Genomic DNA, 26,493 nt, shown 5'->3' with positions numbered 1-26,493 from the left:
TATGAATCTAGAGATCTGAACCAATCTTGCGGCGGTTTAGTTGGGATCATTGAGAATAAATAATTTATTTTTGGTAATACCATCATTTTTATAGCGGCAACCCTTCCCATGAGTGATATGGGTAGATATTTCCACCTAGCCAGATCGCCTTCTACTTTCTTTAAAAGTGGGATATGGTTTAATTTAGTTAGATCTGCAAGCTTGGGAGAAACATTAATACCTAAATATTTTATATTTCCGATTGCAGTGGAGTAGAAGAGGAATTATGGAAGGAGCAATTAATCGGAAGGACTGTAGATTTTGACCAGTTAATTGAGTAATCTGATATTCTTGCAAAAGAGTTTATCAGTTCAATCACCCCAGAGATATTGGTTTGTGAATTTTGGAGAAAGAGTAACACATCATCCGCATAAAGGCTGATTTTATGTTCCACGTTCTTGCATTTTATGCCCTTAATTACTGAATTCTGTCTAATTGCTGCTGCTAGTGGTTTAATAAAATTGCAAACAGTGAAGGGGAGAGTGGGCATCCTGCCTGGTGCCCCTCAGGAGACAGAAGCTGGAGGATGTCTGGTCATTTGTTCTGACACAAGCTGTTGGGGAATTATATAATATTTTTAACCAGTTGATGAAAGAAGATCTAAAACCAAATTTGTGTAAAGTTGCAAACAGAAATTTCCAGTTAACTCTGTCAAACGCTTTTTCTGCATCTAAAGAAAATATTGTAGTTTCAAGGTTTTTACTGTATGAGTAGTCTATCAAATTAAGTAATCTACGTGTATTTGTTGATGAGTGCCTACCTTTTATGAAACCAGTTTGGTCAGGATGAATTAAGAGGAGGGTTATTTTCTCTAATCTCTTTGAGAGAGCTTTGCAGATTATTTTGAGGTCTACATTTATAAGGGATATTGGACGATAACTTGAGGGATATACAGGGTCTTTGCCTGGTTTTAGCAGGAGATTAATGTTTGCAGAATTCATATTTGATGGAAGTCTGCCCTTTTTTTTGATTTCCGACAACGTTCTGTAAAAAACTGGTGCTAGAATCGTCCAGAATTCTTTGTAGAATTCTGCAGGAAAGCCATCTGGGCCTGGAGCCTTATTATTGGGCATACTTATCAGGGCTTCCTGGAGTTCACCTGGCGTCAGTGGCGAATCCAGTGCCATTGCTTGAGTGTCTAATAATTTTGGGAGAGTTATGTTGTCTAAAAACTGATCAATTTCCTTTTTAGATGGGTTTATTTGTGGTGAATACAACGTTTTATAGAAATCCCTGAAAATGTTGTTTATTTGTTTGGTCATATATTGTGTTCCCAGATGAATCTTGAACAGCACATATAGTTGTTTTTTTCTTTTTATTTATTTTTAGCTGGTTTGCTAGAAATTGACCGGATTTATTACTATGTTCATAATTTTGTAAGCGTAGTCTTTGTACTAAGAATTTTGGTTTTTTATCAATTATCTCATTTAATTCTAGTTTTGTTTTATGTATTTTGTTCAATGTTTCCTGATCTTGGTGGGACGCGTAGGCTTCTTCTAGGGATTTGATGGTTTTTTCTAATTCCTGAATATTTTTGTTTTCTTCTTTCTTTTTATGTGATGAGAAAGAAATTATTTTACCTCTCATCACAGCTTTCCCTGCTTCCCATAGAACAGAAGCTGATGTTCGGGAGTGTCATTAAAGTCTAAATATGAAGTCCACTCTTTTTAAAATATTTAATAAAGTCTTCATCTTTAAGCAGTGATGTATTAAATCTCCAGTTTTTACTTGGCGTAGTATTATTCTTGTGCATTAGTGTTAAAGATACAGGAGCATGATCGCTGACAGCTATAGGGTGAATCTCAGTGTCTGAAATGTCACTCAGCAGTGAGCTGCTGACCAAAAAATAATCCAGACGAGAGTAGGAGTGATGAACATGTGAGAAGAAAGAATATTCCTTACTGTTGGGGTGAAGGGAGTGCCATGCATCGCAAAGACCAAAGTCGCTCATATACTGTTTGATTATATTTGTGGACTGCCAATTACGCTGAGTTCCTGCTGTATTGAGCCTATTCATTTCTTCATTTAGTCCAAGGTTGAGGTCGCCTCCAAGAACAAGTGTGCCACCTAAGTGTTCAGAGAGTGCACTGAAAAAACTGTGAAAGAATGAGGGATCATCAACATTTGGACCATATACACTTACAATACATAGCTTTTTATCAAGTATAGATAGTTTCGAATTGTTAATTTTGTTTCCTGAAAATTCTCCAAATGTTTTTATTAATCTTACTAAATTAGGGATACTATCTTTCAGATTAGTCAAAAAAAATATAATATCATCTGCAAATAAAGAAATTAGATGGTCTCTTCCTCCAATTCTGATCCCTGATATTCCTGCATTTGCTCTCACAGCTATGGCCAGAGGTTCTATTGCTAACACACAGAGAATTGGTGACAGAGGGCAGCCATGCCTGGTTGATCGCTGTATATTAAAGGGTTTTGATATGTTATTATTAGTTAAAACTTGTGCTGTTGGATGTGTATACAATAATCGGATCCATTTCAGGAATGTTTCACCTAGTCCATATTTGGGGAGCACTTGTAAGAGATAATTCCATTCTATTCTATCGAAGGCTTTGCACGCATCTAGTGATAGCAGCGCAGTGTCCTCCCTATTGTTTTTCTCATAAAGTACATTGAGGACACGTCTTATATTATTATAGCCTTGTCTCGTTTTAACAAAACCTTGTTGATCGTCTGTTATCAAATTAGGCACATATTTATCTAGTCTCCTAGAGAGTGCTTTACACAAAATCTTTGTATCACATCCCATAAGACTAATACCCCTATAAGAGGAGTATTCAGTTGGAGGCTTATTTGGCTTCAATAAAAGGGTTATTGTAGCTAATCTCAGTGAGTCTGGGAGTATTCCAAACTTATACGACTCCCCATACATGTTAAGAAGTGGCTGTATTAATTTATTTTTAAATGTTTTATAGAATTCCATTGGAAGTCCATCAGGGCCAAGCGTTTTGCCGCTATTCAGGTCGTCTATGGCTTCTGACAGGTCTTTTATTGTTAAAGGACTATCGAGGGCTGTTTTATCCTCTTCTGAGAGGGTTTGAAATTTTAGCTGATCGAGAAATGCATCTTGTGTTTCTCTGTTTCCTGTATATTCAGATTTGTATAAAGATTGATAAAACTCTCTGAAATTTTCGTTTATTTCTAAAGGGTCTGTTGTTATAATACCCAATTTGGACTTTATGTGGGTGATGGCTTTTTCTGCTTGCATCTTTTTTATCCTCCAGGCCAATAATTTTCCTGCCTTCTCTCCTTGGTCATAAAATAATTGTTTGGTCCACATTAAACTTTTTGCCACTTTCTCTGCTGTTAATTTATCATACCTGGCTCTTAGAATAGTCAGATTGTTTAGTTTAGTGGGATCATTGCTCTGGTAAAATTCTGTTTCATTACATTTAATTTGTCTTTCTAACGATTTTAACTCTTGGTTATATTGCTTACTCTTGTTGCTACTGTAGCTTATAATTTCCCCTCTTATGTAAGCTTTAAATGCTTCCCACCTAATACTAGCAGTGGTTTCATCTTTATTTATTTGAAAATATTGATCAATGCAAGTTTCTATAAATTTGACAAATGATGGGTCCTTTAACAAAAATGTTTGCATCCTCCATCGCTTTACACCTTGATCAACTTCACCCAATTTAACTGATAGACATACTGCAGCGTGATCACTAATCACAATACTGTTATACCAACAGTTCTCAACACAAGGTAGTAACTCTGTAGAGATAAGAAAGTAGTCTATCCGCAAATGACTTCGATACGAACTAGAATAACATGAAAATTCCCTGTTATTTGGATTCCTTGTCCTCCAGACCTCATTTATTCTCAAATCTTTCATATAGTTAAAAAGTATTTTCCTAGTCTGGGTATGAGTAGTGTCAGTTTGAGACGACCTGTCCAGGTTAGGGTCCAGGGCGCAATTGAAGTCCCCTCCTATGATATAAAGGCCCTCCAAGGTTGATATTGTGAGAAATAGATTTTCATAGAAGGATGGGTTATCCTCGTTGGGGCCATAGATATTTATCAGGTTTATTTCTAACATGGACATACGGCCCTGCACAATTACATATCTCCCATTTGGATCTGTAATCACCCTCATAGTTTGAAATGGGATTGACTTATGTATAAGAGTAATGACTCCTCTGGCATGTCTAGTAAAAGAAGAGTAATATACCTGACCCTGCCATCTTTTGGTTAATAAATGCATCTCTGATGCAGTAAGATGAGATTCTTGTAGGAAAATAATTCTCGAGTTAAAATGTTTTAGTCTGTTTAATACTTGTTTCAGCTTAACGAGCTTCCGTATCCCCCTAACGTTCCAGGTCGTAATGTTAATGTTCAAAATGTTTTCTTTAGTTGTCCTCTCCATAAAATATTGTCAGACTGTTTACTGAAATAAACAAAATGAAGTAAAAATTGAAAAAGCAGGTTTGCACATACATTCACACACTCACACATACCAGATAAAGAACTTGTAAACAATTTCTGATTGAACATTTGCATTTCCTTGTTGGAAATGTCTCCCCCCTCCCTTGAACAAATTATTTGGAGGACGTTAATCCACATCACTGAGGAGTAACTAGTCAACGCGACCTCTCCAAAACCCCATAAATCAGACAGTGTACACTAACCATATAATGATACTGATTTTTCCCCATAATAAAGTAAAGTTTACCCTTGGTAGTACAAAACAAAACAAAACAAAAAGACTTAGTTAAGGTTCAGCTGTTAATATATAACCCCAAAACGATTGCGATTAAAAACGCCCAGTTATGTTAACATAAGTTCCACATAAATTTGAACTCAAAATTTTATCTGTCTCTTATTGTCAGTGACTCAATTACTGGTCGGTTATGTTGAAGCAGAGGCAGTCTTATGGAGTATCTTAATGGTTAACCTGTGGTTTAACCGACTCACTGGTGATGAGCATCCTTTGCTGTTTCCTTCGGCAGATTCTTGTAGAATTCTTCGGCCTCTTGAGGTGTTGAGAAGAGGTGGATCTTTCCACCGTACAGGATCCTGAGTCTGCATGGGTTGTGCTGGAATCCACGGAAGGCGTTGATATCAATAAACCGCTTGACAACCGGGTGAAATCCCCGTCGGATCCGAACCGTCTCCACAGACAGATCCTGCCCATCATGTGTAATTTGTTGTTTTCTTGCTTCCCGATATACCAGTTCCTTCTCTTGAAATTTTAAGAAGCGAACAAGCACCGCTCTGCCCTGGTTTGGTTTCCCAGAGGCAAGCGTGCGATGCACTCGCTCCAGTGTGAATGACTTGTCGGGCGCTAGCCCCAGCCACTTAGGTAGCATGATGTTAATAAAATCGAAGAGTGATTGTTGCCCCTCTGCTCCCTCTTTTATGCCGAAGATGCGCAGGTTCTTTCGTCGTCCGCAGTTTTCCAAATCATCTGTTTTGGCTTCAAGAAGTGCGATTCGTTTGATAGCCGAGTTCAGTGACGTTTCTGTTTTTTCAAGTGTTCTTTCAACTTCGGCAATGCGGGCTTCGGCCTCCTCGATATGAGCCCCCTGGTTCAATATGTCTTGCTTTACCTCCGAGACTTTACCCTCCAGCGCAGTCACAGCGCTTGCCATCCCAGTCAGTCTTACATCGATGCTGTCCAACTTGGCTCCAAAATCCGACCGGAGTGATTTGAGTTCATCCAAAACTTCGACTATGCTAGCCATGTTAGCATCTGTGTCGGACGTTGATGGTGTAGCGCCTGTCTTGCGTCTTCGGGTAAAGATTTCACACTGTTTCACAGATGAAGCTTTTGACATGTCAGTGCCGTATATTCCAGACCACACTAACAGCGTATACAAGGGTTTTTTATGGAAAGTTTGTACACTGTCTTGAGAGCGACCCTCACTAAGCTGCCATCTTAAGGCTTGGCCACGTGACCCCCCGCGGATTTATCAGTTAACTTGGACTAAAACTTCTGGTCTCAGATATGCTTAAAAACCTTTCATTTAATGTCAGACATTTTCACGCTTCTGTTTACGACATTAGAAAGCTTCTGAAGAGGTCAGAGGTCGAGTCCACTGCCCTCTCTTACATAAACAAAACCGCCAGCATGGAGGCGGGAACGTTTCAAACATCGCGGCGTGGCCGACACGAGGCCGCGGACTCAGTCCTAACGATGATCATCAGTCACCTTCTGATCGCGCCTCCTCCTCCTCGTGTCTCCCCTTCTCCTCCGTCACCTCCACACTCCTTCAGCAGCATGCCATCATTTGTCTGTGAGTCAGTATTGGGCCACAGGGGAGGTCTGCTGTGTAGCCCCCCCCACACACACACTCAGAGAGGTCATTACATTAACTTTCACACACATGCAGGTCTTCATGCTAATATTGAATGATTAATGTCCTTTTTTAGTCCTCACAGTGTGACTGTGTAAACAGATTTATGTCCCCAAAACATCAGCAACACACACACACGCTCACAGACTCACAAAGAGGTTACTTATCACAAGCTGACAAAGTACCTGCAACCATGAAACACACACACCGTGTTTTCATGTCTTTGGGGGGACATCTAATCGACATAATGCTTTCCCTAACCATCTAAAATGAACGCCTAATCCTAACCCTGGGGATTTTGTCCCCATAAAGGTGTTGGTCCCCACAAGCACAGTAAACGTCCAATATTTGGTCCCCACAAAGATATGTAAACACGGTCACACACACACACACACTCCTACGATGTGTGCCAAATGTGGACTGACATGATGTTACAGATTTTTAAAAACAGAACAAAATCCATCACAGCATATTGAAAGAGGATGTGAGGTCAAAACACAAAGCACCAATCAGCAGCCAGGACATTCAAAACCCAGTTATCATGGTCGGTCCCCTCAGACATGACGATGGGACGTTTGGCCCTCGCCGACTCACGTCTCCTTGGCATCTTTCCTGGCTCTGAGTCGGGCCTCCTCTGCAGACTGTGTGCTTGTCTTTGCCTCCTTGTTGATCTGAGGCCATCCATCTTACATCTCGTGTCCTCGTTATGTTCGTGCCAGTCTGTGCACGCTCTGAAAGCCTCAGGTTCCCCAAACTTGGATCTCGTCTTTGTGTTTGACATCCTAATCCTTCACTGTCGCCTTCCTCCCCCTTTGAGCTGAATTATAAACCAGAGGACAGAAAATGAGCCGAGTTACAGCTGTTTGTGTTTGACAGGTGGATTCAGAGACATGTGAAGCTCTGTAAGGTTGTTTGTTGTCATGTGAACGTGTTGGTGTGAGATGCAGAACGACGCGATATCGTTCACATCAGCGAGCTTTGAGCTACGAAGCTTTTCTTCAGTAACATTGTGTCGGTGTTTCTCCTGCAGCTAGAAATTAATATAAGTGTGAAACCTGACCTGAACTTCAAATTGGATGTGAACAGCAGAGCGTGCTGATTTGTTAAACGATGCTCTGAGGACGAGGACTCAAGCTGACTGGTTGCAGGCTCCTGTGTTTATCGTGTCAAACTCATGTTTTTGTGAATGGAGTCTGCTTTACCCGTCTCGTGCCATCCTGCCAGGTAAAGTGATGAAAATGTTCTAAAGTCTGTTGCGTAGGGGGCGTGGCCTACACACCTGCAGCTAGCTGACAGGCCTCAGAGAACAGGTGTGATGTGGCTGCTGTGATAGCGAGAACAGAAGAATGACTCCTGTGGCTTCAGTAACCTGTTCCAGCGAGCACATTCATGCTAATGTTCCTCTGATCATCATTTCCATACGCGGCTGCTTCCTGTTTCTGCCTCTCGGTGAATCCCGTCCTCGTGCGTCCTCAGCTCCGCAGGTGGCTTCTCACTCGGGCGAGTGTGCAGGTCCTCTGATGCTCCACAGTGATGATCCTTACTGTAGTTTGCTGTTTCTGTTCTCCTCACAGCAAACCAGCTCCTGCTGTCACAGCTCAGATAAACTTTGTTCTTCCCAAACATTTTTAGTTTTGCATGTTTTATCTTCACTTTTCTGGGTTTTCTCCAGATTCTCAGGTTTCCTCCTCCCACCCAAAGACACATATGTTAGGCTCACCGAAGCGGTCTTAGAATAGATGCACAGATCACCTTCTCCAGGAGCTTTTCTCAGGGGGCACTGAGGTGTTCCCAAGTTAGTCAAGACACAAGAGTGATCTCTCCTGGGCCAGTTGGACACACCTGAAACACCTCACCTGAGAGGCGCTATCAGGCTTCCAGCACAGATGCTAAACCACCTCAACTGGCTCCTCCCAGTGTGGTGGAGTAGCAGCTGTACTCCAAACTCCTCAACCCACGACGGAGCCCAGACTCAGTCAAGCTCGTTCCCACTGCTTTTGTCTTTCAACCAGTTTCAACTTCACGCTCTTCAGCTCCTCCTCCTCCTCTTCAGCTTCTGCACCATCCATCTTTCCATGTTGAAGACTCCGAGGAGTTCAAGACCCTGCACCTTCACCTTTCTTCAGCTGAGAACCTCAGCATCAGACTGCTGATTCTCATCTCAGACACTTTAAACCAAAACCAGCATCCCGAAGCACCAAACTGTGCACTGGTCCAACCGTCCTCAGACAGGTGACTGGTCCACGGTGTACAGCCTCTCACCCTTTATCTCAGGGTTGGGGAACTCCAGGCCTTGAGGGCCAGTGTCCTGCAGGTTTTAGGTCTCACCCTGGGTCTACACATCTGAATAAAATGATTAGTTCATTACCAGGCCTCTGGAGAACTTCAAGACATGTTGACGAGGTCATTTACACATTTAAATCAGCTGTGATGGATCAAGGACGCATCTAAAACCTGCAGGACAGCCCTCGAGGCCTGGAGTTCCCTACCCCTGCTTTATCTGATGGGATGGGCTCCAAACACCAACTCTTGGTCATACGTGACCAAATTAGGGCTCATGAGCCAGAATCAGCCCAAAAGGCCACGTCAAGCTGACCTTCAGCATCCTGCACTCAGAAGCTGATAGGCCAGCGTGATGCTGCAGTGAGTGACTGTAATCGGTCCATACTGCTGTTTAACTCGATTTCAGCTCCACTGTAGGAAGTCTCAGGACATGTTCTTATCTGCTGTGTCTGGAGAGTGTTCAGCACACGTATGTTAGCGTAGCGTGGCCCCTGTGGATGGACTGATGTTATCTCCAGATGTGTTGTATTTATTTTGACAGTGGAAACAGCATCTCAGTGATCCATGCGTCATGCTGCATTCTCATTGGTTGATGAGGACTTACACTGTGGCCAGTATAAATACTTTCCCAGACCATTAATGGTTAAATTTCACTGAGGTCTTGAAGGATGGATTGCTCTCTCTTACTTCATCTGTTAGAATGAATATTAATGAGCTGAACTATCTGAAGTCTCCTGTAATGGAGTCAGAGGTTGAAGATCATTTGCATACATGCGGCCGTGTGGAGGAGGTGGGATCAGAGCGACAGCTGCTGAAGAGCGAGGAGGCGGCGGCTGAGGGAAACTCCAGCGGCTGCGCTTTCACTCCAGATTTAGAGAAGGAGAGGACAAGAAGGAGCTAAAGATGACGAGGAGCAGATGAAGAGAAGCAGCAGGAGTGCACGAGCATGCACGACTCACGAGTTTACCTGCAGGAAAAAAGTACGTGTCAATGAAAGTGTTTGTTTCATCCTGTCAGACAGGAAGTGACCACCTCTCTGCTCGTTATCAGCAGAAATGTTTAAGACTTCCCCCTTCGTAACACCTGTACGCTGGGGGGGGATGTTTGCATTGTTTGGGGCGTGGCCTGTTTGATTGACAGGTGGATGGCGACACAGGTGGCTGTAGCTGCTAGCTTCACCTGAACCGTGTTTGTGCTGTCGGAGCCTTTTGGAGCATTTTTAATGACATCATGTGACCAATAACACGCCTGCTGTGATGTCACTCACTAACAGAGCGTCCAACAAGGCGGAGCTCCAGTTTTGTCGAGACAAGAGCAACAGGTGAGGTCAGACTGGCCTCTTTTATTTACAGTTTCTGGGTCACATGTCAGGACACAAACTGCACGTCAGCGATTAAAGCTGAAGTTGATCCTTCAGTTTCCTGAAGCACGAGTCCAGTTCTGGGTCATGGGGGCTCTGCAGCCTATCCCAGCAGTCCCTGCCTGACAGGTGGGCTACACCTGTGCAGGTTCGTCTCTCACTGTCGACTGTGTGACGAGCAGTGTTGGGACTAACGCGTTATTAAGTAACACGTTACAGTAACTACGTTATTATTGTGGTAACGAGCACGGTAACTAGTTATTATGCCAAAACCAGGAACGCGCTACTCGTTACTGGGATTTAGATAGGCTCGTTACTCGTTACTGCGGTGGGTGGCATCGCGAGCTTCCACAGATTCAGTAACATTAGCAAGTGGTGGAAGCCAGCAGGTGGATGAAGGAAAAGGGAGGCAAGAGGAGAGACCCGGCGGCCGCGGTCCGCGTGTCAGGTGAACTGAACTTCAGGTAAGAAGTTATGACCTGCAGTCTATCTGAGTCAGATATAAACCAAGTTTAGGTGGAGTTTATTTTCGGTATGCTGACTTTTTCGTACTGCGTGCTAGCTAGCATGACGGAGTTTCTATACAGCTGGGTGGGTGCTATGTTACTGATGTTGAACTTTATTTTGTTCATACGGTTAATTATTAGAGTTTCCAACCGTCCCCTAAAAAACAGAATCGTCTGGTATTCAGAGAAAATATTACGCGTTTCGTACTGAGGTGAAAAGGAACACAGTTTGTCCCGGACTTCAGCTACAATGAAAAGACACAAAGCTGAAGCTGCACAGCTGCCTCCTCTTCTCTCATTCTCTCCTGTTTCTACTTCAATCATGAAACTGATCAATGATCAGCTGATCGGCTTTTCTCTCTTGTTTATTTATCGCTCACTTTGCGCCAGAAAGAGGAAACCAGCGGATGTCGCGCTAAACAACAGCAGCACGTTTAAGCTTGATCAGCTGTTGTTAGAATTTATTTAATATTAATTTCTAGTATCAGCTGATGTTTGCTGGAGCCACAGCTGTAAAGCTGCTGGTCATGATATCGGTTTGGTTATCTGGTGAGAGGAAACATGAAGATGAAACCAGGAGATGTCCTTACTGAATCATCAGAGCTGAACAGGTGATGGAGAAACAGGTTTACCTTTTAGGTGACATGAAAGAGTTGAAGGAAGTTATGAGCTGTTTCTGAGAGACAAATAACACCAGGATCCTTTTCTACGTAGCTGACAGCTGGTAACTGTGCAGGGGCGGTCTAGCAAAGTGTTGCCAGGGGCCAGGTAGGGCATTAACAGGGAAAGGGGGGACAAGGAAATACTTTTCTTTATTATTCTCATTTAAAATGTCTCGCTTTTAAAAATAATTGTCTGAGTCTTACAACAAACAATTGATAGATTGATACATATATACCATCAGAACAGTGTACATCACTGTCACAACAGTGTTTGTTTTCATTCAAAGGCTTTATGATTTTTCCTATAATGGTGGGCGGTCTCTAGTCAAAATGCCCGGACGATTGTTTTGTCCCAGTCCAGCTCTGTATGCAGCTCATCTGCAGTCTGGTGTTACCTACATCTTCCTATTCAGAAGGCAGAATTTCCAAGTTCTGAGTACAATCAAAAGCACCACGACTGCAGTTTTTGTGTTGGATGTAAAAAGCAGGCTAGAATCATGGCGGCGGTCAACGACGGTCCAGGCGTGATTTCTCTCGTGGAAATGTGCACATTATTTTTCCTTTCTATTGGTAGGTGGCACAGTGCACTTGTGGCAAGTAAGCAAGCTAGAAGACTGGCAATCCGGCTGGGTATCCAGTTACGGAAGCAACACATTAACAAGAGAATTCTGAGTAAAACCAAAGTTACTTTCCCTAGTAACTAGTTACTCTGAAAGTAACTGAGTTACTTTTTTAGAGAAGTAACTAGTAATGTAACTAAGTTACTAATTTAAAGTAACTTACCCAACACGGGTGACGAGGACCGGTGAAAGGCTTCAGTTGGCCGATTCTTGTGAAAAACACGAGTAATTCTTCTGACACGGTTTCCCAGTCTGAGGAGAGACCCACTCCACAGTTATCAGAGCGTTTCACACCTCCGAGTGGGCGTAAATCACTTCTCATATGAAAACATAATTTTAACATTTAGTCGCTTTGCTGTAGATGCAGTCGGCTCGTCACCAGCAGCTCATTTTTCCATCTTTCTGCCACTTTTCCACTCATGTCAGCTGCTGCTTTCAGCTCATTATGTGACCTCATTCAGTCGAGAGATGCACAATTAAGCTTTAAAAGCAGAATAAATTTAAAGGGACGCGATTCTTTCATCACAAACACAAGTGTTCAGACGCAGAGCAGAGAGTCACAGGTTGGTTTCAGGACTGGAGATGATTTTGGAAAACAAAGGTTGTTTCCAGTAAACGGTTTCTTCTCTAATCTTCAGTCGAAAAGCAGCAAGAAGAGAAAAACATCAGGTAATGAAGTGAGATGAAGGTGAGATGGGAGGAAAATGTGAAGGGAAGCAGACTGAGCTGAGAGTGAGGTGTCAAAGGTCCAGAGTCTTCAGAGACTTAAATGAACAATCAGCGGCAGAAAGGAGAGGAAGGTGTCAGGCGAGGAGGAGGAGGTGCTGAAAGGAGACGCAGCCAGGGAGAGAGTATTGATTTCTCTGAACGCAGGGGATTAACGGCGGTGAGGAGGAGAGAGAGAAGAAAGCAGAGGTGATGGGCAATCACCCGACAGGAGGGTTCCCGCCTGCCGTGTGTTCCCTTTGACGGCATGCTGTGTAAGAGTTTCTTAATTGACTTATTAGGAATTTTGGTTGTTTATAACCCACACCTGCCACTCAGGGAGAATAAGGGTGACCCCAAAAAACCACATCAGAAAATCCTGCTGATATCTGCACTGATGTGGACGCGGTGGTGTGTCAGGACACCACGTAGGTCGATGGAAATGGAAGTGATCAGCCTACAGAGGGCTCAGTTCAAAGACGCCCCGAAAATCAACGTGAAAACGTGATGCAGCGGGCCGCTCGGTAGTTTGGACGGCCCCCACGTGCTTGTACGCATGCTTGATGTCACGCTGTGGTGGGCGTGGTTTGTGATGTGGCAGCAGGGAAGGCTGACACACCGGAGCACGATCAGCAATCACGCCTCTTCGCATAAAAAGAATGAACTGGGTCCTGAGTTGTGTATGTGTGGCTGGCCCGGTGTGAAAAAAGGAAAGTGTTTGAAAGTGCAAGAACGTGGTCGAGTCTGCCACGCGTCTTCTACACACGCCATTCCTAATGAGTTGATGGATGGCATCCTGGGGAACTCCTCCCACATCTGGAGCAGCTCATCACTGAGGTGCAGCCTGGTGGCGTCGGATGGACTGAAGCATCATGTCCTAGAGCTGTGCTTTTGGATTTTGGTGTCAGTATCTTCATCTTCGACCCACTGCACCATGGCAGACGCTGACACGGGTCCAGTCCATTTGTGAAGTGGCTCCTCGCTGCACTGCACAGCTTACACTACGCTGCTCAGCTAAGCTATCAGCTATCAGAGTCCTCCAGCTGTAAACCCTTCCTGTTTGGGCGGGGTCTCATTGATGTTCCTCTACTGCACCTGTTGGTAATTTCATTAACAGCACAGCAGCTGAACCTGATTACACCTCCTCTAATGAACTGACCAGATCGAAATCCCAGTTTCACAGACTTGATGCTGTACTCTGATTAAAAAGTGCTGCTTTCATTCTTTGAACAGTGTATGTACAGACTCCACCTGTTTCTGAAAGAAAACATGTTTAAAGCTTGTCCAGGTCAAACTGCAGATTCAAATTATGGTGTTTTTTAAAATTGTCTCCTGAAATCTTTCAGTGTTCAGAGTCTGAACGAGATTATTTCAGGTTTTCTTCTCAGCAGCAGCCTGACTGCTGTGTGCAGTGGGTGGTGAAAAGTGACAGAGGAGGAATAAAGGAGGACATGCAGGAGGAGGTGGAGGCGTGACATCCAGGTGTTGATAGGTTGGAGGCTTCATGCTGCGTGGATGCAACAGGGAGAGACGGGTGGACAGCGGGAGGGTCGGAGTCAAAGGAAGGAATAAATAAAGGAGGGATTTGTGTGGCTGTGTTAACTGCTGCCTCACAGAGCAGCTCAGGATTTGGGAGGCTGGAATCATTATGCACATGTTTAACATTTTTCTCTCTTATTTTGAAAGTCTTTGTGTTTCCCTCTCACAGGAGTGGGTGCAGCATCACCCACAGGTTTGTGGCAGCGTTATCATGATGAATGTTTGTTGTCTGCAGGTCGAGACCTGTGTTGGTGTTATCGACAGCAGCACAGACGGCTGTTGATTGGCACGCAGTCACAGCCAGGTAGAAACTGGAGCTCCGCCTTCTGGACGCTCTGTTACTACAGTAACCTTACAGCAGCCATGGTATTGGTCACATGACTCATTCAAAAGGCTCCAACAGCACAAACGGGATGCAGAGGTCCGGTTCAGCCTATCAGCCACCTGTCAGTCAAAGAGGCCACGCCCCTAATGATGCAGACTTTAAATGATCTATGTAGACCAAACAGCTTGTGTATCAGTCTGTAAACGGTTTATTTTAACATGGCATCTGACTCTCTGCTGCCTCTGCTGGTTGTCAGAGGAACTGCTTGTTTTTATGCGACGCCACGGTTTGTTTCTGTCAGCATGACCTTTCACCTCTGTGGGAGTTTCACTCTGTGATGGCCACTGAGCAGCACCTAAACTTTACAGACGTGTCCAAGGAAGGACGGGGAGGAGAAGCAGGAGGGAGGTGCTGGGAGGAGGTGAGGAGGAGGGAGGTGCTGTGGGGAGGTGAGGAGGAGGGAGGAGTGAAGGCTGAAATGAGTGAAGAAAGGTTGTGAAGTGAAAACATATGAAGGGAGCAGATGGGCTGAGAAGGCAGCGAGTGCGAAGAGCGGGTGTTGATGTCTGCGGGAAGAGTGTTTCCCTTCGCGCCCGCGGTGTTAACTCACATGTCCCATCATGCACCGGGGCGAGCGCTGGCAACAGAGACAACAAAGTGACTGATGAGTTTTTCTTTCTGCCCTCAGCCCACCAGCGAGGAAGACCTCTGTCCCATCTGCTACGCTCACCCCATCTCTGCCATCTTCAAGCCCTGCTCACACAAGTCCTGCAAGTGAGTCGCGCACACACACACGCACACACACACACACACGTCGGGTATTCATGTCAAAGGGGATTGACATAATGCTTTCCCTAGCCCCTTACCATAACCTTATCATAACACTGACACTAACGCCACATTCTGGGTCTGAAACATGCTGGTGGCGGTCAGCACATCCCAAGCTTACAGGACACTGAGACGGCGATGAAGAATGCCCTGTGACGGCGAGTGTCGGGGAAGCAGGATCCTGAAAGTGTGAGATTGATCCTGCAGTCGTCCTGACACACACAGATATGGCTGACTCACACACTCTGGCCTGTGTGTGTGAGTCAGCTGTTTCCTTACTGCAGCTGGACGCCGCCGTGGGCGCAGACCTCGTTCATATCTGGATGCATATTTCATGCTATCCTGAAGGTGCGCTTGATTTAGCTGAGCTGGCACACCGACTCAGCGGCTGTATGGATTACTGCAGCGTGATGGAGAGCGCTGTCACCAGGTGAACCAGCTGATTCCTCCTCGTGACAAACGGACCTGCGAGAGCAGCTCTGAGTGTTCACTCGGGCCCCTCCTAAACACACAGACAGGTTTCAGTGTGTGGGTCGCACTTAGTTTGCTCCACGCCGGGTGAAACGAAGCTTCAAAATGGATCAAACGTCGTGTCGTCTGATTGGACAGCTCTCTGTTGTCGGTCCTCTGGCAGCTTTCTTGGCTCGATAACGAAAAATGATGTTAATTCTGCCACATTATTCTTTATTCTTACTGGACCTTTCAAAATAAAAATCACAAAGTGCTTCACACAAAAGCTAAAACACAGAAACAAAAGTGAACCAAACGCAAGTTTAAATGATGAGTTTTTAGCTGTTTTATAAAAGAAACTGCTGAGTCCACAGAGCTGAAGAGGGGTCCAGAGTCTGGGGGCCACAGTTACAAAAGCTCTGTCACCGTGTGTTTTCAGCCTCGTGTGATGGACAACCAACAAGCCCTGATCACATGACTTCAGGCACCTGCTGGGATGTAAAAGATCTCTGATGTATGTTGGTGCTCGTCCATGCAGAGCTCAAAACGTGCTGAAGAGGGAGTAAATAAACCATGAGTCAGAAAATCCCCCGACAGCCGCTCGGGTTAGCCGCTGTTCTTTAAATATGGCTCAGTCTGATGGGCTGGGCGCAGGAAGTGATGCAGAGCGGTGACAAGCATCATCCTGAAGAACCAAAAGCACGACCTAAGTGTCGTCTTACAAAGAGATCCGCACAGATGAGTTAGCGGGCAGGTCCTGGCTCGACTTCACCTGAGTGTTTGGAGACAGGTCGCCTCCCACCAGGTAACCTGGACCTGCAGCTTGCTGCTGCACGTGCTAACAGTAACCCTCTGACAGCAAAACGCTGTGAAGACGTGTCAGCGCAGCTCAGTCACACAAACACCTTTAATGCTCAAAGCTGTTTGCAGACAATCACATGATCAGTGTGACTTCCTGTTTCCTCTGCAGAGCCTGCATCAACCAGCACCTGATGAACAACAAGGACTGCTTCTTCTGCAAGGCCACCATCACCGGAGTCGAAGACTACAGCAAGCCGGCCTCCTCCTAACACGCACGCGCGCACACACACACACACACACACACACAGGGTGAAATGAGGCACCATAAGTACACACAAAAAACCAGAGCAGTGATGTGAAGACAGCAGCAGAACCAGCTGTCACATTAGCACAACACCACCTCCACCTGTCAGAGCGAGTACACACACACACACACACACACACACACACACAGTGTTACAGGGCAACAGGATGCAGGCGTGTCGCCTCTGCAGAAACACACAAACGGCAAACAAAGGAGAACCTCATCCTCAGCGGAGGAAGGCTTTCTCAGAGACACCCACAGTAATTTAACACAGACACACAAAACTCACAAAAAGGTCGACAAAGAGCCAAGCAACTGCAGCTAGGATCCAGCGTCCTCCATCACCTCCTGACCCACAGCTCAGAGAGCTGCACCTGTACTGTACCTGTACACACACACCTGCTGGTGCTGGACTGTTGTTACCCTGCTGTGACAGATTCAGGCCAAAGTTTAGTGTCACAAACAAAAAGGACGTCACTGCTGTTGAAAAGCTGCTTTAAGATAAACGTTCACATCATTAAGAAGTGACGTTCAGGTCTCATGAACTTCATTCACAACAGAGCACAGAAATATGTCACCTCTTCAGACCGGTTAAATAAACAAATGTCCATCCTTTAACTACAGGCTGCTCTTCATCAGTAAAATTCAAACCGTCAGCAGATGTTTGAACTTTCTATTCTCCGCGAATCAGAGATAACCTGAACCTGGCGTGGATGAGACACACGTCTGTGACTGTGGCCAGAGTATCCGGATTACTGTGCTGCTGATGATGATGGTGGTGTTTCTGCTTGGGGAGTCATTGCGTGCTTGCTGTTCTCTGCTGTTAGTTCCACAGTTATGATTTCACACATGTTCACAAAGTCTGATTGCGACACCGTCAGTTTGTTTCCAGCATGTTGAGGACAGTGCGCCTCGGCGGCGTGTTTATGGCGTGATAGCGTGACCTCTGTGTGCCACTCCGGGCTCCTGTAACCACATTAAATTATTTATCCTGAACCAGCAACAGTCTCTGTGTGTGTCTCTGCTCATTTTGTGAATTTATTGATCATTATTGATTAGTTATTGATTAGTTATTGGGGGGTTTTGCTAGCCGTGCCACCTGACCACCAGAGTGCTGACCCCGCAGTCTGACCTGAAGCTCAATTTTCTTCCTTTATGGGACAAACAGAAAAGGCTTCACTGTTCTCAGCCTGTCAGGTGTCGATCGCTGGGTGAGATCCTGAACGCTAACGCAGCAGAAACCACACCACTGAAGGAGCAGGCGAGGCGACGGAGCTCCACCCCTCACCTGACTCACCTGAGACGAACCAGGAGGCAGGAAACTGAACACATCTCTAAGTTACCGTGCTCAAAGACCTGCTGTAAGAAACCGGCACCGTTAGGGTCACCTGGTCCAGCCCTAACTATATGCTTTAGCAAAAGGGAAAGTTTTAAGCCTAATCTTGAAAGTAGAGATAGTGTCTGTCTCCCGAATCCAAACTGGAAGCTGGTTCCACAGAAGAGGGGCCTGAAAACTGAAGGCTCTGCCTCCCATTCTACTTTTAAATACTCTAGGAACAACAAGTAGGCCTGCAGTGTGAGAGCGAAGTGCTCTAATGGGGTGATATGGTACTACAAGGTCATTAAGATAAGATGGGGCCTGATTATTTAAGAAGGGGACATGAAACGCTGCACACATAAAGGCTCATTTACACCATGTTTAAAGTTTTAAAACATGTTTAGCGCCATCTTCTGTCAGTACGGACCGTGACGTCTTGGTTGGTTGAGGCTAACAGAGTCACATTAGTTTATGTTAGCTAACTAGTGACAGGCTCAGAGGAAAATAAGGACAGTAAAACTGAACATCAGTGACAGGATGACTGTGGTGCTGCAAGATCTTCACTTTACCGTCTGCAGCAGGAAGTGGCTGTTCGCTGTTTGGCTAGCTGCACTGAAACAGGAAAGTCCAGCTGTTAGCTGTGATGTTGGCGTTTGTAAAGCACTTTATAAATGAGCACTGTGGTTTCTTATGAAACATGATAGAAAATCCTGATATCCATGAGCAGAGAGATTTTATTGCATAAAGTAGAGCTGATTGGTGTCAGTGCAGCCAAACAATGAAGAACCACTTCCTGTTGTGTGTGTAAACCTTTAAACACTTATTTCACAGTGAGGCAGGATCAGAGTGTGTGCGCAGCGTTTTTATGTCCTCTGTATTTAACAGCGAAGGAGAAATGTGCTCCTCATTAAATGATTTTGTGTGTGTGTGTTTGCTTCACAGACTTTGTGTTTGTGCTTTCACTGCTGTTTTCTAATGAAACCGCTTTGACTCGATGTGTAACAAACTGCACTCACACAGCATCCAGTCAGATATCACACTGACCTTATTCCCCTGGACTCAGAGCAGTCTGCAGTTCAGACTCAGTTTTCTTCATATAGACTGAGGCGGAGTGGACACAGTCCACAGGATCACTGTGTTCATCGCAGCCTCAGACTCTTCATTTCACACCTGTAAACAAAGATGGCCGAAGCCTCAGAGTCCGGTGGACGACCTCTGTGCTCGTCGGAGTTACTGCGTGCTGAGTGTTGTTCCTTTGTGAAACCACAGAGTTCAGGTTGTAACAGGTGCAGTCAGGGCGCTGTGGAAGGATATGACGGTCTGTACGAGCGGGTGATGCGGTCAGAGACGTAAGTTTGAAATATTTCATCTTTGCTTTGAATCTGAAACCTTCAGCTCTGTACACCAGATTTAAACTGTGGTGTGTGTGAGAGAGAGAGAGTGACCTGTTGGTCAGGCCGGGTGGACGGAGTTTATAGACTGAGACAGAAATAGCTGCAGCAGGGTTGGCGAGAGAGAGGAAGAGGAGCGGTGGTGAAGATGAAGGAGACGTGCACAAGGACAGCCAGAGTATTTATAGAGGAACAGGAGCCTTCTGTTTCCCCTGATCGATGGAGGAGCACAAGACCTATACACAAATGGCTGTGTGTGTGTGTGTGTGTGTGTGTGTGTGTGTGTGTGTGTGTGTGTGTGTGTGAAGGTAAATGGGTCAATGACAGCAGCGGGAAAAAGTTTCCATGTTAACTGGAACTTGAAAACAAGCTCGTCCAGGAGGAAAGCACACAACATGTGTGTGTGTTTGAACACTTATCTTAAATGTAAAACAATGTTATTATTTTTATTTATGTTATTGTTATTCTGTTGCTGATGATGAGCGATCACAGCATGTGGTTTACAGACCTGCGAGTTTAAAGATGAAGCTCTGTCTCCACCTGCTGGCCGACCCTCAGCCTCACACCTGCTGACTAATCACCTGTTCACACTCGGCGTTATGAACCAGCAGCAGTTATTACAGTCACTGTGAGCTCCTGGGATTATTAGATATACGAGCCGCTCATATTTTGCACCCTTACCTGATGAAGCCCAGAAGCTTCACTCTACACCTGCAGGACCCAGCCACACCTGAGCGAAGCCACAACATGTCAGACTATAGGTCACCATGATCAGAGCTGAGCTGAGAGGAAAAGTGTGGAGGAGACGTGATGAAGTCAAAGGTCAGCATGAGCACGTGTCAGCACGCACTACAGTTATCATGTGTTTAAAAGCAGGTTTCATCTGTTTCATTTGTTGTCTTTCATTCACTGAACTACTCTTCTTTCTTGGGTGTTTTAATTTCTGAAGTTAAGTTACATAACAGCTTCATGCTGTTTTGTGATTGGCCATAAGGTGTTTTCTCGTCTGCGGCAGACTGGCGTGTCTGGGCAGGCCCCTCCTCTGTGTGGAATAGACTCCACCCCTCCAGCTGCGACCTTATACATGGAGGTAAATGGATGGCTGGGTTCTCCGATCACACCCAAACAAACTGTGTAAACCTCAAACATTCACAGACGGTTTATGAAGAAGCAGCCAGTATGGACGTCTGTTAAACTGGCAGTGTGTCTAATGTCCAGCAGGGGGCGACTCCTCTCTGATGGGGCTGAGGGCGCGCTGTGAATAATTTACCTGCAGCCACACAGAGTTAAATAATAAGCAAAGTAGCTTCATTTCTCCCATCATCAGCTCTCTCAGCAGACGTCGCTCTGCTGCGATGCAGCTCTGCTGTTAAAGCTGCAGCCGTCTGAGTCACGGCTCTCTGATCGACTGCAATACAAACAAATACAAAGAAATCCTGAAGATCTTAAAACTCTGTGTTTGAGGCGTCAGCTGAAATATCAGAGAAACTCATGTGAACTCGTTTCTCTGTACGTTTTATTACCTGACAGCACGTAGAGAGGCCTGTTCAGGAGCCATGAGTTGAACCATTGAGGCGATGATGAAGCGTCTAAATGAGAGAAGAAAAATAAAGAGAAGTTTGGAACAAAGATCGCTGTTACAGCTTGGCTCGTTTACTGTGGAGGGCCAGGAGTGCCAAAATGAATGAATCAAGTACATCATTAAATAATTGTTTCATTAATTAATCACAATTACGATGCCCATTCATTTCATTTAAAACATTGAATAAATTATTTATTTCCAATTTTATTTAATTAATTATTTAATGATGTATTTATTTAATTCATTTTGGCGCTCCCGACCCTGCAGCTCTGTCCATGAATTAATTCTATCTGTCAGCTCCACCCATCAAAGTCAGGGGGTGGGGTTTATGCTGATCCAGTCAAAACCATCGCTTTGGCCTGGTGGCCGTTCTGTCTGTGAGCGTTTCTCAGTTTCTCTGATAAAGCTTCAGGACAGCGCCCCTCGAGTTTGACACCGGTGTCATGTGACCCCGACCATGTGACAAATAAAACTTCACATTCTTGTGAAAAACTCTACGGAGTCGTCTTCTGGGTTCACCCCACGTATCGGCCCTGTCACAATTACATCATAGCCTCATGACACAATGACATATGGAAAGGAGTAATACGTATCCAGAATAGAATAGAATGGACTCAGGTGCAGACCAGCAGGTGAACATATACACACAGGGCGAGGGGGCGGGACTCCAGGGGAGTACAGGAAACACACTCCACTCTCTCGCTCTCCACGCTTTGCTCCTTACTCCCCTTCAGGCACTCACACTCACCTTTCACTCAACGCCACGCCGCAAGACTCGGGGAAACAAGGACAGGTCCAGGAAATGGGAGTTACTCAACGATCCAGCGAAGAAGAGCACTGAGCCGCCATCTTAAATAGAGGCTCAGGCAATCAGGCAGCTCCATGGCACCTGATTACACCGGGCATGTGGGCCAAGGGCAGGAGCCCAAGATGAGGAGGATGAGGGAGAGAGAGAGAGAGACAGACAATAAGAATAAACAGACATGTGGCCTGAAAACTGTATCAGCCAGAGAGATGCAGAGACCATGACAATAATGGCTTCAAGGTAACCATGTGTAGAAATGTCACAGCATACTGTAAAGAACCGAATATTACACATTAGGAAATGAACACCTGGTTACAGGTGTGTGTGGCGTTAATGAAACGTGCTGGTTAAGCTACCACAGAGGAACGGGATCTCTGAGACGTCCCGATAGAGCGGACAGCACACGTCCTCCTCTGGTCTGGAAGTCACGGAGTCTCCGAGTGAAGCTGGAAGCAGCAGCTGGCTTCTTCAAACAGGACGTCAGTTGTTCTTGTCTTACTTTTGTATGCAGTGTTTTTCTGTCAGCGGCAGGTCCAGTTGAAGGATTTCTCTCCCTCAGTACTGCAGTACTTCCTCCTGTAACGGTCCCAGATCAATTTTTCTGTCTGACTCGTAGATAAATGGCGGAGAGCTTTTTCACAAACTGCAACTACACCAAACAGCAGCTGTCTGAGGTTTAAATGAAGGTCCCATCTCTAAATTCCCCGCTTACACATTTTCATACATGTAACATTTCAGTTACAGCTTAGCCTGAATGTTCTGGGGCTCATCCACTTTATGACAACATGCTAATGGAAATATGTTTCAAGGTTCCTGTAATAGTTCAATTCAATTCATTTGTATTTATATGGTTATATGTGGTGCCTCATGGCAACACCATATTGGTCGCACAATAATACAGAGAAAAAACAGAACACCCCAACAAAGTGATAGTGTTTGTTTTCCCCACTTTCACCAAAAACCCTCCATTTTAACAGAAAAGAAAACCTCCAGCAGAACCAGGCTGGAACCAGAACCAGGGAGGGAGATAGTGTCTGTCTCCTGAATCCAAACTGGAAGCTGGTTCCACAGAAGAGGGGCCTGAAAACTGAAGGCTCTGCCTCCCATTCTACTTTTAAATACTCTAGGAACAACAAGTAGGCCTGCAGTGTGAGAGCGAAGTGCTCTAATAGGGTGATATGGTACTACAAGGTCATTAAGATAAGATGGGGCCTGATTATTTAAGACCTTGTATGTGAGGAGCAGGATTTTGAATTCTGGATTTAACAGGAAGCCAATGAAGGGAAGCCAAAACAGGAGAAATCTGCTCTCTCTTTCTAGTCCCTGTCAGTGCTGGGTCCCTGAGTCTCTGTCTCTTGCTGCAGCAGAATCAGAACTCTTTATTAATGCCTGAGGAAATTATGTAGTTACAGTTTACAAAAACAAGAGAAATAGCTCCAATATAATTAAACAGCTTCATTATGAATATCAGGAATATTGCAGAGATTAAATCCCTATTAATTCACTATGTGTTAATAGACCTCTCTGCATCGAATCATATCTGTTATTAATCTCTGTCTCTCTTCCACAGCATGTCTTTATCCTGTTTTTCTTCTCTCACCCCAACCGGTCTCAGCAGATGGCCCCGCCCCTCCCTGAGCCTGGTTCTGCCGGAGGTTTCTTCCTGTTAAAAGGGAGTTTTTCCTTCCCACTGTCGCCAAAGTGCTTGCTCATAGGGGGTCATATGATTGTTGGGTTTTTCTCTGTATTTATTATTGTGCTATCTACTGTACAATATAAAGCGCCTTGAGGCGACTTTTGTTGTGATTTGGCGCTATATAAATAAAATTGAATTGAATTGAATTGAATTAAATATACATGATTGACATTTATTACTCTGTAAAACTGTGTTATTTTCACTGTAGAGGATGTAAAAGCTATTGTACTGTGTATTAAATGGAGACATATCCAGCTGAGGGGTCCAAGAGACAAGGCCTGAATGCTAACCTGCAGCTTTACGCTCTAAGAAGAGAAGTTGATTCTGTTCATCTGGACGTTTTTATTGGCAGAAACCTTCATCAGGTGACTTCAGGACATCTGGACAATGACTGAAACCAGCACCACTGATGAACAACGGGCTGTGAGGTCAGTTTATGATCATTAATATGCAAATTGTCATGACGATTGATCAACAACCACTGATCAGTGGCCATGAGTCCCATTCACAGAGAGTTGGGGAATCAATCACAGCATTGTAAGATGGTGACAGATGGACCCTTAGGCCCCCTCTTTGACTCAAAGATAGTCTTTCCTTGTCTTGTGAATGACCTCCTTGACTCCCGCGTGGAGCGTACGGAGTCCTGGCCTGACGAGTGAGCTCTTCTGTATCATGTCATCCATTTAGGCAGCGGTTGTCCTTCTCTCCTGGATCGGCTGGAGCTTTCTTTTGACGCCTTTCCAGCTTTGACAAAAGTCCAGCTGGGATACCCACATTTACTCAGGGCCTTCTTGATGTGCCGTTCTTCTGCCTCCCTGGCTGCTGTGTCTGTGGGGATGGTGTTCGCTCTGTGTTGTAGCGTCTTGATGACACCCAGTTTGTGCTCCAGTGGATGATGAGAGTCAAACCTTAAAAACTGATCCGTATGCGTAGGTTTATGGTACACATCAGCTTTTAGATGTCCCCCATTACTGATGGAAATCTCACAGTCTAAGAAGGCTAAGCTGCCACTTTTCATATCCTGCCTGGTGAATTTGATGTTTCGATCCACCGAGTTAATGTGATCCGTGAATTATGGTACGTCCTGAGATTTGATCCTGTAATCTCTTAGGAACTACCTCCAACATTTCAGTGACTGGGATGCAAGTGTAGAGAGATGTAACATCGTACGAGACCATGGTTTCATCTGCCTCCATGATGACATGTCTCTCCTTCTCAACAAAATCCAAGGTGCTCTGGATGTTCAGGTGTTCAGAGCTGCCTACCAGCGGGTTGAGGATCGAAGCCAGAAATGATGAATAGAATCAACTTTTTGGGATTTCCTTACCTGGATAATTGAGCATAAGACAATCTAAGCAGAGCTGTTTCAGTCGAGTGCATCTGATGAAGCGCAGACTGAAATGTGTGTTGTGAGCAGCTAAAACTGCTGTAAGCACTTTTTCTAAGGTTTTTGGGTTAAGGGCAGAGGGAGGGTGAGCACTGGGTGCAGTTTCAGGTGTGTTCAGCTACTTTGATGAGTCAAATTTTTATAATACAGTTTGGTCTACAAACTGATTCCATGATTTCTTTTTTAACTCCAGTTGCTTATCTGTACCATACTTTCATTTCAGAGTGCAATGAGACATGAAACTGCATCATTTTCAATAAAAAACTGGAAAACTTGGGTTCTTCTAAAACGGGTAGTGTACCTCGATCGATAAGCTCTGCAGTCCTGTGATGGTTGAATGAACTGTGAGTCTCAGACTCGGACGCTCTGTTGGCTGTAAATCGTTTCAGCTCATTTTCACTTTGTTGTTGTTTTTGTTTGGATTGTTTCATCTTTGAGAGGAAATGATTTCAGTGTTACACTGAGAATTATGGACAGGGTAAATGTTTAAAGTTTTCATATCAAAGAGATGCTAATTATACTTTATAAAACACGAGGTTTGACCAGTGGACTGACCCACATTCAGGTGAATGTGGGTCAGTCCACTGGTTAAACTTTATTGTGGTCATTCATGCAGTCTCACGTGTTTGTCAGCGCTGCGAGGCTTCAGCCAGCTCTAAGAGATTCATAAACCTGTAAACATCTGATGTGAGTCGAATCGTCACATTTACTGTGTGCTGAATATGAGTTAATAAGTGGCTCTATCTGCACTTCATCCAGCTGACAGCAGGTGGCAGTGTTGGACTTCACTGAGGAGGAGAAAAGCCCTTTGTTTCTGAATGAACTGTGTGTGAAGCTGCAGTTCCTTTACTGACCACCGGAGGCGTTCAGTCCCCGTGCACTCCCACTGCCAGCAGAAAGAAGGAAAAGAAGAAAAATTCCCTGTTGTAGGTACCAACAATCACTCCCATGTCTCCTTCCCTGTGCACCTGTGTTCCTCACACCTGTCACCTGAAGGTGTGTCGCTGTGTAGACGATGGCTGCTGGAGTACAAGACGTTTGTTCTCACACTGACAAACACACACACACACACACACACAGAGCACACACACACACACACACACACACACACACACACACACACACACACACAGAGCACACAAACACAGACACACACAATAAGACATTAAATGTTATATACCTATGTGGTATGTGACTTTTGTTGCCATGATGCCAGGTCTCTCTTGGAAATGAGATTTTAAATCTCAATGAGATTTTTACCTGAATAAATAAAGGACTAATAAAAAAAAAAAAGCTAAAGGTGAGTCTGATTAACCTGATCACCCAGAGACAGAACTACTCCTCTTCCTCTCTCTCTCCCTCCTGTGATTTTCTGTTGCTGCTCCTCATAAAGCAAAGACAGGTGAACACATCTGGGTCTTAAAAATGTTATATAAATAACTGACAGCAGTTGATTTTCATGCCTGTTGTGTTAATGTAGTCTGAAGTTGGTCTGTGGCGCCCTCTGCTGGTCACTGATGTGATGACACCCTTGAAAGAAGAGCGACATCTGCCTGAAGGAGGTTTTAA

General features: G+C 44.8%; 1 protein-coding gene across 2 annotated transcripts in view; it reads left to right on the top strand.

Annotated features, from left to right (window-relative positions):
- The window catches only part of LOC116322120 (E3 ubiquitin-protein ligase RNF123), a 111,884-nt gene extending 94,136 nt beyond the window's left edge, over positions 1-17,748 (top strand). For both annotated transcript variants that reach the window (XM_039612073.1, XM_039612072.1), the window contains exons 39-40: positions 15,051-15,136; positions 16,611-17,748. In XM_039612073.1, the coding sequence (XP_039468007.1) occupies positions 15,051-15,136; positions 16,611-16,710 (186 nt within the window). In that variant the 3' untranslated portion in view covers positions 16,711-17,748. The remainder of the gene's footprint in view (positions 1-15,050; positions 15,137-16,610) is intronic.
- Positions 17,749-26,493: the final 8,745 nt, after the last annotated feature.

The sequence above is a fragment of the Oreochromis aureus genome, linkage group 5, assembly GCF_013358895.1.
Source record: "Oreochromis aureus strain Israel breed Guangdong linkage group 5, ZZ_aureus, whole genome shotgun sequence".
Classification (NCBI taxonomy): domain Eukaryota; kingdom Metazoa; phylum Chordata; class Actinopteri; order Cichliformes; family Cichlidae; genus Oreochromis; species Oreochromis aureus.
The sequence above is the reverse complement of the archived record's forward strand: the minus strand, read 5'-3'. Positions and strand labels throughout refer to the sequence as shown.